Source organism: Melanotaenia boesemani, chromosome 15 (assembly GCF_017639745.1).
Source record: "Melanotaenia boesemani isolate fMelBoe1 chromosome 15, fMelBoe1.pri, whole genome shotgun sequence".
NCBI lineage: Eukaryota > Metazoa > Chordata > Actinopteri > Atheriniformes > Melanotaeniidae > Melanotaenia > Melanotaenia boesemani.
In genome coordinates this window covers 14,452,581-14,470,877 of record NC_055696.1, presented here as the reverse complement: position 1 = coordinate 14,470,877, position 18,297 = coordinate 14,452,581, and the positions used below count along the sequence as shown (strand labels likewise).

General features: G+C 37.6%; 1 protein-coding gene and 1 long non-coding RNA gene across 2 annotated transcripts; one reads left to right on the top strand and one right to left on the bottom strand.

Annotated features, from left to right (window-relative positions):
• Positions 1 to 3,041: 3,041 nt before the first annotated feature.
• Positions 3,042 to 6,008, bottom strand: LOC121653820. Its single transcript, XR_006012872.1, has 3 exons — positions 5,921 to 6,008; positions 5,139 to 5,243; positions 3,042 to 4,420 (listed from the first exon to the last, which is right to left on the bottom strand). It is a non-coding gene; the product is annotated as an uncharacterized LOC121653820 (long non-coding RNA).
• On the top strand, positions 5,971 to 17,900 carry adad2 (adenosine deaminase domain containing 2). The gene is made up of 11 exons (XM_042007482.1): positions 5,971 to 6,074; positions 9,692 to 9,860; positions 12,015 to 12,159; positions 12,461 to 12,593; positions 13,265 to 13,393; positions 14,206 to 14,356; positions 14,563 to 14,727; positions 15,089 to 15,300; positions 15,574 to 15,808; positions 17,391 to 17,523; positions 17,603 to 17,900. The coding sequence occupies exons 2-11, from the start codon at positions 9,706 to 9,708 to the stop codon at positions 17,711 to 17,713; spliced, it is 1,569 nt and encodes a 522-aa protein (XP_041863416.1). The 5' UTR covers positions 5,971 to 6,074; positions 9,692 to 9,705; the 3' UTR covers positions 17,714 to 17,900.
• The last annotated feature ends 397 nt before the right edge of the window (positions 17,901 to 18,297 follow it).

Genomic DNA, 18,297 nt, shown 5'->3' with positions numbered 1-18,297 from the left:
GAAAAGATTTGGAAAGTTTTTCATGGGAGTAACCCACATTCTCAACTCTGTTGCTAATCCCACAAATTCATTTTTACATACAAATGTGGCACCATTTAAAAGGGAAATGAACAGGGTTTCCAACAGTATAATATTAATTGCCATGAAGCATTATTACAACAAAGAAATAATTCACCAAACAAAAACTGTCTTACTTTTTGTGCTACTTGTACTACAACAGTAGCATTGATATGCAACCTTTTATATTCAATTTCCCTTTAGAAGATGGACAATATGTTTTTTTTTTCTCTAAATGATGGAAAGTCTCTCAAAGGAAATTTTTAAATCAAGGAAAAAAGAAATCTACTCTTCATAGTTCCTAAAAAATTTAATTTTGGAAATCAGAGTTTTCACCAGTCAGTGAATAAAAGTAAAATTATTCAACTGCATTTTTCAGCCAGATATTCAGACCATGCACAATCATATTCGAATTAGGTTGATGCAAGTCCCATAGCCATTCCCGCTCTCTTAGGTCTGTGTTGCAGCAGTTAGAAATGTGGCCATTACAGTATTTTGAGTATGACCTATTAAATATGCGTAGATTCTATCTAAATGTTTAATGCAAATTTACTAGGATACTGTTTATAGATACGCCTTGTTCTTCGCTTGCACCATGATTAAGCATATTAGCTGTTTGCAAAGACAGTGAAGTTGCTAATAAATGAGAAAATTGCTCTAGTAAACAAATAAAAGAAGAGATCGAAAAGCAGAATGATGAGGGAGAGGAGAGGAGAGGAGAGGAGAGGAGAGGAGAGGAGAGGAGAGGAGAGGAGAGGATGTAAAAAATATGAGAGGGAGGCAGGGGGAGGTCAACAGAAGGAGAGGCAGATGCTTGTGCTTCGGAGGCCTATGTGCGAATAATTATCCTGATGAGATTTACCGAGAGTGGCATGAAATGCGGAGGAGAGAAGGCAGGATTTGGGGAAGACCTCACGACACAGAACAGAAAAAGAGACGAGAGATGATTCATTTTTAATATAAATACCCTCTTGTACAGTGAGTGTATACATTATGTGGGCTTGGCATGCTGCTACCCACTGTTTTCCTTTCATCTGGCTCATGTTTTCTCCCTCCTCGTCATACATGGCGTGAGAAAATAGAGCCTCCCTCTCATCTTTTAAAAGATGCATGAAGCAGCAACTACAGTGAGTGAGGGGGAGACTGTATTGTATAGGTGATGATGACAGGAGAACTGAGCAGAATTTTTCTTTTACTCTATAAAACACATGCATACACTCCCAAACTTTTTTTTTTTTAATCTAAGTAAAGACAATAAAAATAAAGACATACAGTAATTGTCTTTTTGCTGTGGCTCTGTGCTCCTCCTCTGGTCATTTATATCAACAATCATCCTCTGTGCTTAATGTACACTAGCTGATGTTAGAAATACAGTGCATGCTGGATGGCAGCACCTCATAAACGGTGCATGTCTTGAAAGAGGGTAATTGAAGTCCCTTTGCAATCAAGTCCATATTCTGGAAATAAAAATACAGGGGTGCCCAAAGTCGGTCCTCGAGGGCCGCTGTCCTGCAGATTTTCCAATGTTTCCTGCTTCAAAACACCTGACTCAAATGAAAAAGATCCAACAGCCTATTAAGTTTTGCACAATGACTCATCAATTTGAGTCAGGTGGTTTTGGAGCAGGGATACATCAAAAACCTGCAGGATTGTGGCGCTTGAGAACCGGAGCTGGGCACTCCTGATATAACCATTTTGCTTTTTGTTCACACAAATCCTTAACACACATGTTCACAATCTAAATGCATACACACCATACACGTATACTCTTATCTCCTGACGTGTCAGAGGTTACTGTAGGCTCCTAGTAACCTGTCATATCTGTTATACTTTTAATCTCTTTACAACCTGTGTAAGAAACTAATTCAACTAGTGAACTGTACCACCACTGAAAGATTTCTGAAAGCCGTAAATGATCTCTTCTTACATGTTGCCCACCTTTCTGCTTTTGCAGTCATTTATTATTTTACACAGCATGACCAAGTATTCCTGTTTTTGGAAAGATTATGTAAAATTGTGAAATGAAATCAAGAAAAGTAGCAGCATTTTGAGTCTACAACAGGAACAACAGTGGTTTTGAGCTAGATGCAAATATTAGCATGCTTTTGGAGTCAGCCTTGAAAATGGTGCAAAAGAAATAAAAAGGTCTCTGTCTTTAGATATAAATCATGTGTACTAAAATTCACTGTAATCCATCCAAAAAAGACATTTTCACTGAGAGTATTTTTGTTTGGTAACTAAATGCATTTTTTTTTATTCCTCCAGCTTAAGCCAGTTTGCATATTTTCCAATAAACACACACATGGGATTTTGACTTAAAATCTGATTATCATTAATCAAGTAGAGTAGTGCCATTTATGGCCATAGCATTTTGCCATTTACTAAGTATAATATAAAGTAATCACTAGTCACAGTGCTGTCTCTTATTGTCCTCTACTAAAAGACCAATTTCCTATTTGACAGCTCTTTTTGGATATGTGATCAGACACCCAACATTCAAGCTCAGCAGATTGTTTAGTGCAGAATAACCACCATAAAGTACTTCCTCTGCTGCTACAAAAGGGAAGAAAATTGCAGGATTCTGGATCAACAGTGTTTCATTTGGAGGCTGAAGCTGGATTATAAGCCCTTGCACTATCTTTTCCTCTGCTCCCTCTCAGTGTACTGATGATTTGTAGGTCATGTGAGAGTATCAGAAAAAAACAGAGGGTGGATGAGAAAAAGACTTTTACCCTCTAGTGGTGAGCCCGGGGAAAAGCCTGTCAATTTTGTTTAAGAGAAAGAAAATTATAAATGTCCTTTCTGAATGCATCTGCTCAGTTGTGCATGGAGACAGTGGCCCAGTTGGAAACAGTTGTACAGATTTCATATTTCATTCATAAGCACGTCAGATGCAGTTATCTGCGGATGAGAAAACGATGCAGACAATGTAATTAGCTTTATTTGCGATGTGCAATCACCCACTGTGATTCCACTCCCCATAGCAAGCAGGAAAACATAACACACTTAGAAGAAAAGATAAATTCACATTTCCTTTTTAACATGCTATTAAAATGTTTACCCTTCTCAAGATTCATGGTTGTTTTTTTATTAACAGTTTATTTATTTAACAAACAGGCGCCTCATAGCAGTAACAAACATGACCTTTCCGTGGAGGGACTGGTGTCATAGCTTAAACATATAAATCTGAATGAAACAAAAATAATCCTGCAGCCATTTTTCTTTTTGCCAGAATATTTCTTCCGGTCCCATGTTTTGTGTTTGTGAAAATGTGCAATCAGAGACTGCAAAGGTCAACTGGTGAGAAGAACACAATGACACACTCTGCAGTATTTACTTAATCAGATAAATGAGGAACACTCTCTTTTATGAAGTCTATAAATATAACAATGTGGCTAAGTTGAGAGGAAAAGGTCAGAATGGCCAGTATTTGTTATAAAATACAGTGTTTTCTCTTTATTTTTTTAAAGAAACATCCCTATGTTGAATTCAATGCCATGAAAGCACCCCTATTAGCCTTATGCTGGCACTGGCATGATGCTCACGGTAAAAGATGATAAGTCAAAGTGCTTAAAAGCGTGGGTCACATTTCATGCCAATTGCTTACTGGGATATTCTACTTAAAGGGAACTATTACGCCTAAAAAATTGTGCATTAAACCATCTCACGATGCTGATTTAGTGTTAGACTCCAAACAGACATCCTAAGTATGTATATTCAGCCTGAGCATCTGGATGAGTATATGTGGCTTAATGAATGACAATAATTTAAGTAAAAATTTGCAGTTTTAAATTGAGGTTTTCAATTCCAGTGTTAATTAGCATAATACATAACAGTGTTATCACTGACAGCCAGCCATCAGCTAGGAAGCTCATCAACAGCACGCACACACATATGCAAGCATACCAGCACAATCACACCTTCACAAACATGAACACAATGACATATGCTAAGAAAAATTGTCAAGCACTCTCAGTATTTCACAGTTTGACTTGTCCATATTCCAACACAAAAACTGTGACAATGTATTCTGGAAATAGTGTCCCTGAAGAGAAAAAAAAAATAAAATATTGAATCAAGCTCTGTGGTTCTCTGGATGCCACCACAGTTCCCATTAAAAAGTAAACAGGGAAATCTTTGCAAGCAAATGTGTGGGTGTGAAAGGGAAAAAAATGAGGAGAGAAAGGAGGACATATGGAGATAACTGGGACTAGGCAGAGACAAAAGAGAACAGAGTCATGGAGGGAATAGGTGGTATTTAAAATGAAGATGGCACATGGGATTGTTTCCTCTTCGCCTCAGCAGGATCTCCTGAGATGCGTTTGACTTTGCATTTCACAGTCTTGTGTGAAACACAGTCACACTGAAACACAAGACACACACATATTGTCATAAAAAAAGCCTCATTTGGAGGAGATCACATATGAGGGCATTCTCTAGAGGTGAGGCAAAGGAAAATAGAGTTCAGTCTTGAGTTTCACAATGATCAGGGGGATGTTTCTCTACAGCAAATATGCCACATACTTGGGTGAAATGTGTATAAGGGAGATGAGGAGGTCTAATTTTAACAACTCATTTCATCTTGGGAGATTTAGCATATGTGTTTGTATTGGTATGAATGAGAAAGTATGCATGTGAGCAGGGACACATTTTAAATTCATAGAAATTACCAAACCATTCTGTACCTATTTGGTTATTTACTGTGTCCATACATAAAACATGACGGAGCCATCCTTTCATTTTAACGCTCTATATAAATTCCATCAACAAAGGTGACATCCACATAGATATCATTGTGTAAATACAGACTTGAGTTTATGGTATTCAGACATTGTAGAGACTTGAGGGGAAATTTCTGATATGATTTCACCATACATAGTTTGACGTGTAGTATGTAAGAATTATTGACATTTGGGAGTAAAAATAGGCATAGATTACTTTAAATGCCAAATGCAGTTTTGAATGGATGGCAATTGTCGGTGGCCAAATTCTTCCAGACATGAACATGTGTAGGCAGGTGAGAGCAGTAGTCCAATCAAGCTTTTTCCATCTGAGACAAGCTAGCTAAGATCGAGCCATACCTTCCAGCAAATGTCTTTGAACATGTAATCCATCTTCCTGTTGCTTGGATCAATCTTCTGTCCATCATCTTCAGCTGGTCCAGAATGCAGCTGCTCATCTGCTGACTGTACAAAACAGAGGGAGCCCATAACACCAGTTTTGGCTTTGCAACGTTGGCTTCCTATTTCTTACGGGATCCAATTCAAAATCCTACTTTTTGTCTTTAAAGCACTAAACAGCTGAGCTCCTTCATACCCGTATGAGCTTCTATTTATCCATGCTCCAGCAAGAAACATGAGATCCAGCTCCCAGCTTATGTTTTCCTTTCCAAGGACGGGGTTTAAGTCTCAAGGTGACAGAGCCTTTTTTGTGGCAGATCCAAGACTCTACAACAACCTCCCTGTAAATGTTAGATCTGCACAATCACTGGAGCATTTTAAATCCCTCTTTTTATCGACTGGCTTTTATCACAAGTTGACCTCAAGTTGACTTATAGATATATATATATATATATATATATATATATATATATATATATATATATACATATATATAACTAGTCATTGTTGTTTCTGTTTTTGATTAGTTTTTTGTTTTAATTACCTTGTTGTATTGTTTTATTTTGTCCCTCTACTATTGTGCACGTTATTTTATTTTAGATGTATTTTACGTTGTAAAGGACTTTGGGCAGCATGACCTGTTGAAAATGTGCTTATATAAACGAATCTGACTTGACATGTTTTCATCTACAAGTGGCTCCAGTGACCTCCGAGGCAGCAATGAATACAGAACAGGTAACTACCTCAAAATTATTATTGACAGATCTTCAACCACTTCCTATTAGCTTCATTAGATGGCAGTTGCAGTTGCTGTGAACTTCATCTTGCTTCGTTACGCAAACGGCCGCACGCGACGACGACGGACTCTTCTCTTCCAGTTGAGAAACTTGTAATAAGGTAAGTTCACAGCGAAATATGGTCGTTTTATAGTCTCTGTTTTGTTGACACTAGGCAAAATTAAGCGTTAGACAACGCAACGTGCCTGTTAGAGCAGAAACATACCGATATTGCTTAGCATGTCACGTTAGCATCACAGACGTTTTAGCCACGGAAGATGCGTTTGTTAGCACATCAACCGTTTTCTTTCAAAGACCTGGCACGGCAAGATTTGTCCTCTGATTTTGAAGTATTTAAAAAGTCGTTTAGTTACACTGGATAAATTAGAAATTAGTTAACAAGCCGTTGGCAATGTGATGCTAGTTGTTAACCGATTTAATTGAGGGCGATATTGGTCAAAACCTGGGCTAACAACGCAAGCTACGGTTGTAATGTTAAGTTTTCTTTCTTTCACGCTTTCGCTCTCTCTAAATTACAATACAGTTTTGAGTAAAAATCATATCCTAAACTGGAGTATGTATTGCACGAATCCACTTTTGTTGCAGAAACGGACGAGCATGGAATTCTTTCTGTTGAACTGAAAACAGCAAAGCAATAACATGTTGCTTAGCTAAGAACTGCTAGAAGATCACAAGTCCGGAGAGGTTACAGTTATTAGCCTGTAGTTTAAAGTGCTCATGACACGATTTTGACAATTTTTTTTGCCACGTTTTATAAACAAAAAAGTCACTCCTGACTATTTTTTATAAGAGTTGCGAGTGTGCCTGCATAAAATAGTTAAACCACAAAACCCCTCAAGTGATGGGATGTTCGGCTCTTTTCAGAGAACCGGCTCTTTTGTCTCAGCTCCCAAAGAAGAGCCGGTTTTTGGCTCCCGAACGGCTCTTAATTTAGCATCTTTTTTACCCCCATAATTTACCTTAACTTATCAAAAATTAAAGAATGGTGTTTTGAAAACCCTTTTGTGTTCAGCATTGTTACGAGAAGCCTTATATTTGCCTCCTTTTGTGCGTTTATTCTGATACAAACCACTTACTTTTGTTTACTATTTCAACAAAAATCTTATATTGCACAAATGAACAAAGAACAGCAAACAAATCCACAAAACAGAATGAGAACCAAACTCAAAAAAGCAGCATTAATGTCCTCAATGCAGGTTGGCATTCAGAAAAATAAAATGCCTCATCTTGAATGGCTGATCCGGTTTCTCCTCTGTGAGTAAGGTTTGATGACACAACACACTTACTCACGTACTCTTCCTAATGGCTGTCTGCTGTCTTACTCGCAGTGTAGCGCGGTCAGTCTCCATCCCCTTATAATGGTATGATCCTATATCCTCACGTGGTTGCCCGCCTGTCCATGCGGGCCAATCCAAACAAAGCAGTGCCATGGGCAGAGCTGGGGCTGAGCACTGAGAGCTAAGCAGGCAGCAAAAAAAAAAAAAACTAGGAGCCAGCTCTCACTCGATGGGAGCCGGCTCTTTCGCACATAGCACATCACTAAGTCCCGCTATTCCGGCCAATTTGACTGGATTGTGGGCGCTGCTCGCACTGGGGAAGAAGGCGGAAATGATGTCAGCTTGAGAAATCCTGCCAGCTCTGTTGACAGGAAGCCCAACAGCTTTGTAGCAGACAGTTTCTAATTTTAAATAGTTTTACTGATGAAAAATTATGGCAATGCCTTCGTGTTGTATTGCAGATTGAGCTGATTCATTCAGGCACACCATGGGGAAGTTGTGATGACCAGTGACAGATCCTGAATTTTTTGCTTCTTCTTGTCCTGCTTCTGACAGCAAATACACCAGTCCTGTGTTGTCATGCTCACACACAGATTACACTGGCACCTACGAAAATTAAAAATAGAAGGCTATCTTTTTATTTTAATAGTAGAAAGGTCCGATTTTATAACTAGACTACTAAAACGGCCAGCAGAGGTAATTTTGACCGAGACATTTAAACTTCAGTTCCACTTATAGCTAACTTAGCCATCTAAACAGCTAAAATAACAGATAGCTTATAATAATAGCTTATAGCCCTAATCAAGTAATATTTTACAAAACGAAGTATGAAACAACAATTGTAGCCTTGTTTTTAACAGAAACATAAGCTAAACTTCAATTTGCGCATATATTGCCATATATATATATTATATATATATATATATATATATATATATATATATATATATATATATATATATATATATATATATATATATATATATATATATATGGAGCGGGGTGGATACACCTTAAGTGATAGAGAACACCCAAACAACATGACAAAAGTAAGAGTGAGGCTAGCTGATACTGTCATGAAAATTTACACTAATAACTGTAAGACTAAAACAGCTATATAGAAGTCACAGCAGCTCAGATCAAGATTCTGCTTCTGCTGCAGCATCCACACCGACTTTGCTTGCTGCCTGCGTTGGAGTTTTGGTACATCGGACCACCTCCTTCCAGGAATCTGCCGCAACTTTGGATTCCACTGTCATCTGCTGCAGAAACCCCTGTGAGCTGTTTGGGTTTCATTGCACTTCTTGAACATTATTTGGACATTCATTCCTACAAAGTCCAGTACGTTGTAAAATACAGCATCAATCCATCTCTGCATACCACCCTTTACAGAACACTTCCCTATGGTCCAGAACTCTGGGAATCTAAAAATAGGACAGCGCAAAATCCTATGTGTCTACATCAATCATTTGGCCGACACAGGTAGACGTTATCTTATTTCCTCTATTCTCTACATACTAACATTAAGAGTAGTTTTAATAGTCATGTAGTTTTGGGGAAAACTAAGGGACCAGCAAGTCTTTATAATTTTATTTGACGAAGTTATAAAATAGGCCTGTGCTAATTTCAAAATAGTCAAAATATCCACCTTGTTCTTTCTAGTGTTAAAAAAAGTCTGGTCAGATTAATAGCAAATGTACAGCCATTTAAAGTCTATATTATAACAATTCAACTACAATAATCTCAAATTTAATTATTTACAGGTTGACTATCCTTGTCACAGTATCAGGTAGGCTAAATATTTTCATTTTAGTACAAATATACTTCATTTAAATAAATTACATTTAAAAACAATTTGTTTGTAACATATAAGACAGGCATACCAATCTGTGTTCCTCTGCTGTCTATTTGCTGCTGCTGCAGCGGCTATGTTGGCCTCTCCACCGTCACTCTCCAACTCTGTCTGAGGAAGTCCACTTCTCCAAATATGGTGGAGGACAGTTTGGTCACACAAATCAGATTTGTTGTACTGGCACCATCATCCATGTTTTCAAATGTTTCTATCAGCCGTGTAGAATGATCAGCCAGCCGCAAACTGTTTTCTCACTTACGTCACAACATGGCAGCTCGGTTTCCAGCCCCTGGTACAGCGCTCTTCTGAACGTCGGATATTCACGTGAAGAAAAAAAAGCCTGTTTGACTTACACCTGCGCAGAACTTTCTATTTCATCATGTTGTATTACTGTATTACAAAATTACAGGAAGTCTAAATCGTGTCATGAGCACTTAAGTTAACAGTTGTCTATCTGTGTGTGTATCTGTAAATAATCATGAATACATTCTAAATGAAGATAAATAAATAAATGAGATTCTCAGCAGGTGTTGCTTTATGACTTTTATGTTTTATTCATCAGCCTGACTTCATTTAATTTTTCTACAGATTGTTTAACAAGCATGGGAGACCAGGAAGTTTTTAAAAACAGTCCAAGAAGAAATGCTGTTACTTTTCAGTGTGTTCAAACTGAGTGTGAGCAAAGTGTGCACCTTCGCTATCCTCAAGTCCCTCTGACAGACGATTCATCGGTTTTTGGCAGCGCTGCTGGGCTGAGGTAATAATCCTCTTCATGAAGAGAAAGTAGTACAACTACTTTCAGTACTATGATTGCTTATTACTCTTATGTTTAGCCTTTACCATTGAATAAACAAATAGTTAAAATTAATGAAAATTGCAAACACTCTTTTGTAAAAGTTTAAATGTAAAAGTAAATTAAAACAAACTTTTAAAAAAATAAAGACAAAAAGTAAAATAATATAAGCATTGTTTGGATTTGTTCAGTGAGTAGAAGAGAGGTGTATGAATGAATGAAGAATTGTGAAAACACAGGAGTGAATTATAGAAATGGATCATTACCCTGTAATTTCTTCATAGTGGCTATCTTAAAAAGCTTGAAAAAAAACATACCTCAGAACAACACTGTATGCAGGTACAGTAATGACTGTTCATGTCATAGCAGCTGTTACGCACTTTCTCATCCCAAGCACAGTCCCATTCTCCCCAGACAGATGTCCAGCAGTGAATTAGTTGACTAATTTGCCTAATCTTACTGGTACTTCAGCCTTCAGTGGAAACACAAACAACTGGGGGTCTGATGCAATTATTTAGTTCCCTGGGGCTAAAAGTACTGAATGAGTTTTTGGTGAAAATGTGTCACCTTTCTTTTGCTTGCATTAAGGCAGATGTACCTAATTGACTTTGTCTCACCAAGGGATGGCAGTCAGGAGATGAATTAAAGAAAAATCAAACTGTGTTTCTTTGTCAGCAGTAATTTGTCTTTTATTGTGTCATCGCTAAGGTCTCAAAGAAGGAGGGTGAGCAGCTTGCTAATGAGTGTGGCCACTTCTGATGTGGTATGTTCACTGTCGGTTGGAGAGTTTCACTAATGAATGTACCCACAGTTTCAGCTAACTGAACAAGCTGGTGGCTCAGTGGTTGAATCTGTTATGAACCTTTGCGAGCTTAATCCTTTTCTTTCACCATTAAAAGAAAAAAAGACCATGTCTTTCATGAAATTGTCCAAAATCAAACCAGAGATGCCTCCAAAAAGTTGTGCCACCTGAAAACATGATATGTAAATGAAGCAGTGTGAGTGTTTCTAAGCCCACAGGCTTTTTCACACCTCAAGTCAAGCATGTAGGGGGATAAATTGGTTTATTAGGCCCTAGTGAGACATGCCATGATGCCTTTCTATAGAGCATCACTCTCCAGCTTTAACCTTGACTTGCTGCCAACTGGCATCCAAAGGGTCATGTCACTGAGGGGAAAATATAGCCAAAATTAGTTTTATAATCTTATAGCTTTTATTAAAAAATGCTGTTAAGAAGTCATGTTTACATAGAGATGTTGCTTGATTATCTACCTACAGTTATGTTATGGAGCAGTGTTTCCCCTACGAATATATACGAGACTCACCATGCATGTTATAGCTGCTCTTTGTGTTCACGGTGGCATTCTGCTCTGATCTGCACACACATGACACACTTCCACCACCAGATTTTGTAACTATGTCAACTACCTGAAAATCAGATACAACTATCAATGTTTTTAAAACTCTCCCAAGGCGGTGAAGGTAGAGGCACTCGCCCCCCAGTGAGGAGCAGCCAAACTATTTCTCTTGCTCTGGTGTTACGGCAAGAACTTCTCATGTATCACCGGAACACACACTGCTAAACAAGCTAAATTCATTGTCATTGTAGTAATCTGAGATTTTTTTAAAGGCTTAAATGGATTCAGTATTTGTGGATTTTATTAATGTCAATGTTATCTGAGATCTGAACTTTTAATACACTGAATAAAATGGTGTTTTTCAGGGCATTTAAAAAGTTCAAACTTGTGGCTTTGTTTTCACTTCACAACTGAGTGTAGCTGTCAGATGATGTTTAAAATTTTCTTTTGTCATTATCATGTCATATTTACACCACAATGCTATAATGGCTAGGTTAGCTGTTGCAGCTGCAGAGTTCATGAATACATGATTCAGCAGAGCTGATTTTAAGGTTGCTAATATTAATATCCTGTTTGTTAAGGCTGTTTGTAAGTTACATGTATGAAAGTAACACTGAAGAGTCAGAACAGACATTATTATATAGGATATCGTATCTATATCAGCACAGAGGGGTATCATCGAGGCAGTCCTCACACTGTAGAGAGTGCACTTTTTCAGCTGTATGTTGGATGATCCAGTGGTTTCTGTTTATCCTCCTAGACAAAGTGCACATCCTGCTGGAGACCATGACCACACACAGAACACTTTACTCTGTGAAGGAGGTGACAGACCGAGGTTGAAGAGGCCTTCTGTTCCTATCTGTAATGATCAACTTGATTCTGGTGACATGCTGTTAGGAGAAGAGGTAATAAATAAGAAGGAATTTCTTAGAGTAGGCTTTGTGTTCAGGGCATTTTGTTTATGTTTGGAGTTTTTCCCTAAGATGTTGATATCTGTCAGACTGCACATTTCTATTTCTTCTTTTTAATTTTTTTTTCTTCTATCATTTCTACCAAGCTTGTTGAAACTGAAAAGTAGACATTCTCAGTTTCTATCACATAATAAAAGGTTTTCATCATCTTGTGATAAGGACAGTAAATGCTAGAAAAGTAGGGTAAAGGTTGATAACACATTTGTAATTGGTACTTTTTTTTTCTCTTTCTCAGGATAAAGAGTCTGATCAAGCTACAGTTTGTCTCTATGGTATATCACCTCCTAAAAGCATACCCTTAGATGATGAGCTTCTGAACAGCCCCATCAAGGACTGCGACAATCCACCTAAAAACCCAAAGTCTGAAGGTGCAGTCAGAAGGAAATTTAATATAAAAAAAAACAGTGCCTGCCTTGCATGAAGGATCTGTTATTAATGGTTACTGTTGCCCCTTCATTTACCATCAGATATCTGCTGTTGATGAAAAATACTGCTGGTTCTTTTGAGTTCATTTTTCCCCGGTCAGCCTGCAGGGCAGTGAAGAACTGCTTTCCTCTGCCTAAAAGCTGCAGTCGCAGTTGCTTTCAGCTGATTTCTGCTCTGGTCAAATTTAAAAATGTGAACCACACAGTGGTAGAAGATGAGTGTAGAAAAAGGCAAAGCAGAGCCATCTTTCTGTTGGATCTGTAAGGGTTTTTTTTAAACTTTATTTTAGACTGCACAGACTTAAGTCCAAGAAAAAATAGCACTGATGATGCCCTCCCTCTTAACAGTAATGAGGTAGACACATAGGTAAAACCAAATTTTCATGATCTATATGTATAACACAGATAATACTGTGATGGCTACATAAGCTGTTCAAAGAATGACCAAACATTTTGTACAAAAATGGACACAATGCAGTGGTGCCTTAAATGCGTGATGGATGGGCAACCCTTCTTGTTGCAGTAAATATTCCCATTTTAAACACATTTGTTGAAGAATAAAAACTATTACTATTATTATTATTCTCACTTCATTTAGCTTTGGTCTCTTGCAGTTTGGCAGACTGACTGGCACAAGAATCACATGGCAGCTATAAGCAGCGAGACGTTTGACAGCCTTCTTAAAATGTGTCCAGATTTTCATGACTGTAAAAGCCACATGGCAGCGTTTGTCTTGATAAGAGGTAAGTTTTCCCAACATGTTAGGTTTGCTGTTAAAATGATATATCTATTAATTACTCATTTAATTTGATTAAGTTTTTATATTACAGTATCTCAGCACTGATTAAAAAAAACACAGTATTTTTAGTGTAAAGAAATTTATGACAAGTCTTATTGTAATACAATATTAAATAATGTTTCCTTTTAGTCACAAGCCTTAGTTTTTGAGATGTGTGTGTTTGAAAATCACACTTATGAAGTTTTATTTTATTTAATGGTGCATCTTTTAGATGATGGTGATATGGGATTACAGTTACATTGTATTTACTTTGTATTTACAGTTAAATACAAAGAAAGCAATTGCAAATATATTAAGAACTTGTATGTTTCAGACCATAAGTACTTAGTTTTCTTTTTCAATGAAACAAAGGAAGCCGTAGTACCAGTGCCAAAAGTCACAACATGAGTAAGATATCAAAAATAATTTACTCTTTTTAGTAGAGCCAGGTACAAGTAGGAAAACTATAAAAAAAATTTTATAGATAAATAAATTTTGTAGATAACAAAGTTCATTCAGAACTGTCATGTAAAAACAATCTGTTCAAGATGCAGAGATAAAAGGTTCCTAATAAAGATAGTTGAAAAGGCTTTTCTTTTTTTTATGTTTTACTAGTTGAATTGACAATATTTTCTGTTTTAATAAAAGCCAATTTATTGTGAATACTGCAATACTGGTGATTCCCCAAACCAGCTGTATTTCTGTGATCATGTCTCTGGCATTTAACAGAAAAGTTTTTAACATGCTTGAAAGAAAAATGATTTGATTTTCTCTCAGAAGTGTTGGATACACAGGGTCGTCCATATGAGCATTACAGGGTGGTGTCTGTGGGCACTGGACATTCAAGCTGCAGCAAATGGCTTTGCTACAATGGAACGATGGTCCATGACTGCCATGCCATCATCATAGCCAGAAGGGCTCTCCTAAGGTACAAAATACTCTTTAGCCAATAGACAGTCACCTCATACAAAACTGAATAATGCTCATAAATTAATTTAAATGTTTTTGTCTCTTGAATAACTAGAATAAAATCCTTGAACACAGGCTAAATTGAGTAACTCATTGTACTATTGATATGTGCTTCTGGATCATTAAGCTTCACATTCAAAATGATTTTTCCTGGCTTATTTTCAGGTTTCTGTACAAACAGCTTTTGCTGTTTTTTGATGCTGATCCAAAGGCCAAGGAGAAGTGTATTTTTGAGAATTGCACAAACAATCACCAGCTGCAGCTCAAACCCAAAATCAGCCTGCATCTTTACACCAATCATTCCCCTGAGGGAGCACGGGAAAACTTCAAGTACAGCAGTTTGTTTTTATCAGTTCCTTGTTTTGATCCTTTTAATATATGTATTTGCTCAGAGCCAGATTTTGAACGCAAATATTCCTTGGAGTAATATATGTGCAGGTTTTTATTTAATCTTTTTGGCTTCTGAAAATATGATATTGAACAGTTGAAATTAAGGGAACAACAAAAATCAATAAATTGATTTTTTTTTTGTTTTGTTTTGTTTTGGAATTTTTTAATATATATTTTAAAACAGTTGTCTCAATATGTATAGTTTGTTTTTCTTTTGACAAATACAGTTCATATTCTTGTCATTTTGAAAGAATTTTGTTAAAAGAGACTCACTGATCAAAATGTGCCATTTCCTGTTTAGGGGCTCTGCAAACAGTTGGAACCCTACGAAACTGCAGTATCACACCAAGGGCTTGCTGGTCCCTGTGACCTACCTTGACCCAAGTTTGTGGGGTTCTAAAGTCTGCTGCATGTCTGCAAGCGACAAGCTGTGTCGCTGGACTACCACTGGGGTTCAGGGTGCATTACTGACCCACTTTATTCAGCCACTTTACATCACCAGTATGGTGCTAGGTAAAGAATTGTCAAACTGTTCATATTCCACACTGCTAGAAACACGTTATTCATTATGAGAAGGATTCACTGTAGTTTTGTGTTGATTATTTGAAGTCATAATTTGATGAGGGTGGTGTAATGATAACACAGTAAAGACTTGTACTTTATATTCAGATTAACACTTGAATGTTATACTGAGTGGCGATTTCAACAGCCATTTTTATTAGCTTATAATGTAATGATTAAAAGGTTATTTATATAACTTTTATTTGTGAATTGACTTTTATACAGGAGGCCAGAAGATATTTAACAAGGAAGTGACTGATATTACCAACAAGCAATTAGGAGATGGGTGGGAGGACTTTCTGCCGCCATCTTACAAGAAACAAGATATCGTCCTTCTTTGTGGCGGCTACGTGGGGCCTTCTGTGACGTCCCCATTGCACAAAAGTCTCAGCATCAACTGGTGTCTTGGAGACAAGGACATTGAAGTTTTAGATAGCAGCCAGGGCACCATTGTTGAGGGGTACGTTGCTTTGTACAATAATTGAGAATTTTCTTTTTAACTTGGAAGGAGTAAAGTTATATATAATCTTCCTCCCTCCAAAAAATGTGTGGCCAGTATAACATCCTGTACTATTCTAGACAGGCTTAAACTAGCTGTAACTTTCCTTGTTTACGCTCTTACAGCAAGTTCCAGTGATATACTAAAGCAGAACTATTGGCCAGTTTTATGTGGCTGCCATTTTGACAACCCCAGTATGACCTGGGGCTCCTGCCATCTCTTGGCTTTGGAAATGCAGACAACTGTTGATGTCCACTTGCAAGAGTAAGGCACAGACACAGCTCTCTCTAGAGGCTGTGTCGTCCTTGAGCAGAGATTACTGACAAAAATAGATCTGACATCCTGCTCATCTCTTGTGTTGCTAGCGGTTTCAGCTTCTCTCCTGCAGCTTGAACTATTAGTTTTGGGCAGTACCCCAGCTTTAGATGTTAGGATGAGATCTGTGCCACATTCTGTATAGATGCTAAAAAAAAGAGGGAATTTGAAGGGGGATTACAGGCAATAGAGTGCAAGAGAGGTGATGACTAATAAAGGAATGGTAGAAACGCCCACTAAAATAATTATAGTGTGGAGATAAAATTGTCTGCTTCTAGTATCACTTGAGATTGCTTTAATTTACTGATAAAGAAGTAGGATGCCAATTACAGCTAGCTACACTGGTTTTTAGTACTGAAGTAGTCTTTAAAAGATTTGGCCAGTACTCACATTTTTCTTTTATTCAGATTATACTTAGCATTGGAAAAAAGTAAAAACAAAAGCATGTATTAGGATGAGGAATATCATGGGCTGTCGGCAGTGTCTTGGTCTGGATTTGAGATGAGCATCTGCTAATGTCAGCTTCTGTTAGTGCTGTCACACTCAACATGTCCTCCAAACCTTATCTGTATAGACACCACTGTTCCGCTCCCAAGGGTCCACTCCAGGGTTTTTCCCGAGAAATGTGTAAGTGGCAGTAGTAAGTGCTGCCTGCAGGGAACCCTCCGTCCTCTCATTCAGGCAAAACAATCACACATTGCTCCTGCAGTGTGGAAGAATTGTCTGGCCAAAGACATTTTTATGTTTCGCTTAGCTAAGCTCTGAAGCAGACACTTTGTCCTCACAAGCAGTGGAGAACGCTGAGCATTAATAAATGCACATTTACATTTTTTTGATGTTCCAGCCGGTTACTTGAAGAGACATCAGCTGAGCACAATCTGTCACTGCTGCTTGCTAACAAGCCACTAAACAAAAACATGACAAATAAATGTAATTGTTCAGTATATGTAGTATGATATATATTTATATCCAATATATATTTATATATGCTTGTATTTAAAAAAAAAAAAAAAAAAAAAAAAAAAAAAACAAACAATGAAGCAAATGAGTGTCTTGTACTCTAAACAGCATTCTGTGTTAATGCAAGACAGTTTGTGTATTTAAAACACTAATCACTGGGTTAGAAAACTTTGAAAACTCATGCATTATGTTACAAACATTTAGGCAGGAAAAGTTTCTTTGAATGTAGAAAGGTGCCTTTTAAAATGTCATTTTGTTTTTAATGCAGCTCTCCCTCAGTGAGTGGGCCTGGCTTCTCAAGCAGGCTTTGCAAGAGAGCCCTCTACAGCTATTTCCGCCAAGTTGCACAGCTGGGTGGGCACAACTACCTGCTGGAGCTTCCCACCTACCACAGTCTCAAGGTATGCGGCCTCTCAGTGTTCAAGTGGAAGTAGTTTGGCCTCACATATGTGTTGCTTGAAGTTGTTTATTGTTTTACAGATGGAAGCCACTGTGTACCAGACAGTAAAAGAAGTGGTCAAACAAAAGTTCCTGAGCATCCACGCAGGACCCTGGAATTCAAAAAAGATGGTGGATTGCTTCAGTGCTTGAACCCTCCACCGCAAACATTCAGAGTTTATCTAAGTTCCCCTAGAGATTTCATTCAGCATTCTTCAGTGCACTTTGCGTTTTAGTTTTAACAGTGGTGATTATTTAGTTTCATGTATAACACTGGAGTTTTCTGTTTGTGTAGGTGTTTGAGGAAAAATAAACAAGACTCAAACTGTTGTGCACCACACTGAAAGAGTCTGTTTGAATGAGTTGTGGGTGGAAATACTTTGGTTAAAGGCTTGGCGTATTAAATGGGGAACATTTTCCCTGCTGTGTCAAGTAGAAGAGAGCAACATTATCGTGCTGCAGTCTTGTGGCCAGTAGCTTGGAAAACATCTAAGTTTGCTGTAATGGATCAAAAAATATTCAGCAAGTCATGAACATAAAGAGCATGCAATGAACAGGAGTATTTGCAGCTTGTAGTTGTTGTTTTCATTTGATATCACAAGATTCTAAAAACACCAAGATATTTTAAACTTGTTTTTATGGTTGCACCCACAGATATGCCTGCATGGGTAATGTACAGGATGTTAAATTATCAGTTCCAACCATATGGTTGATGCCTCTATGATGTTCTTTTCACC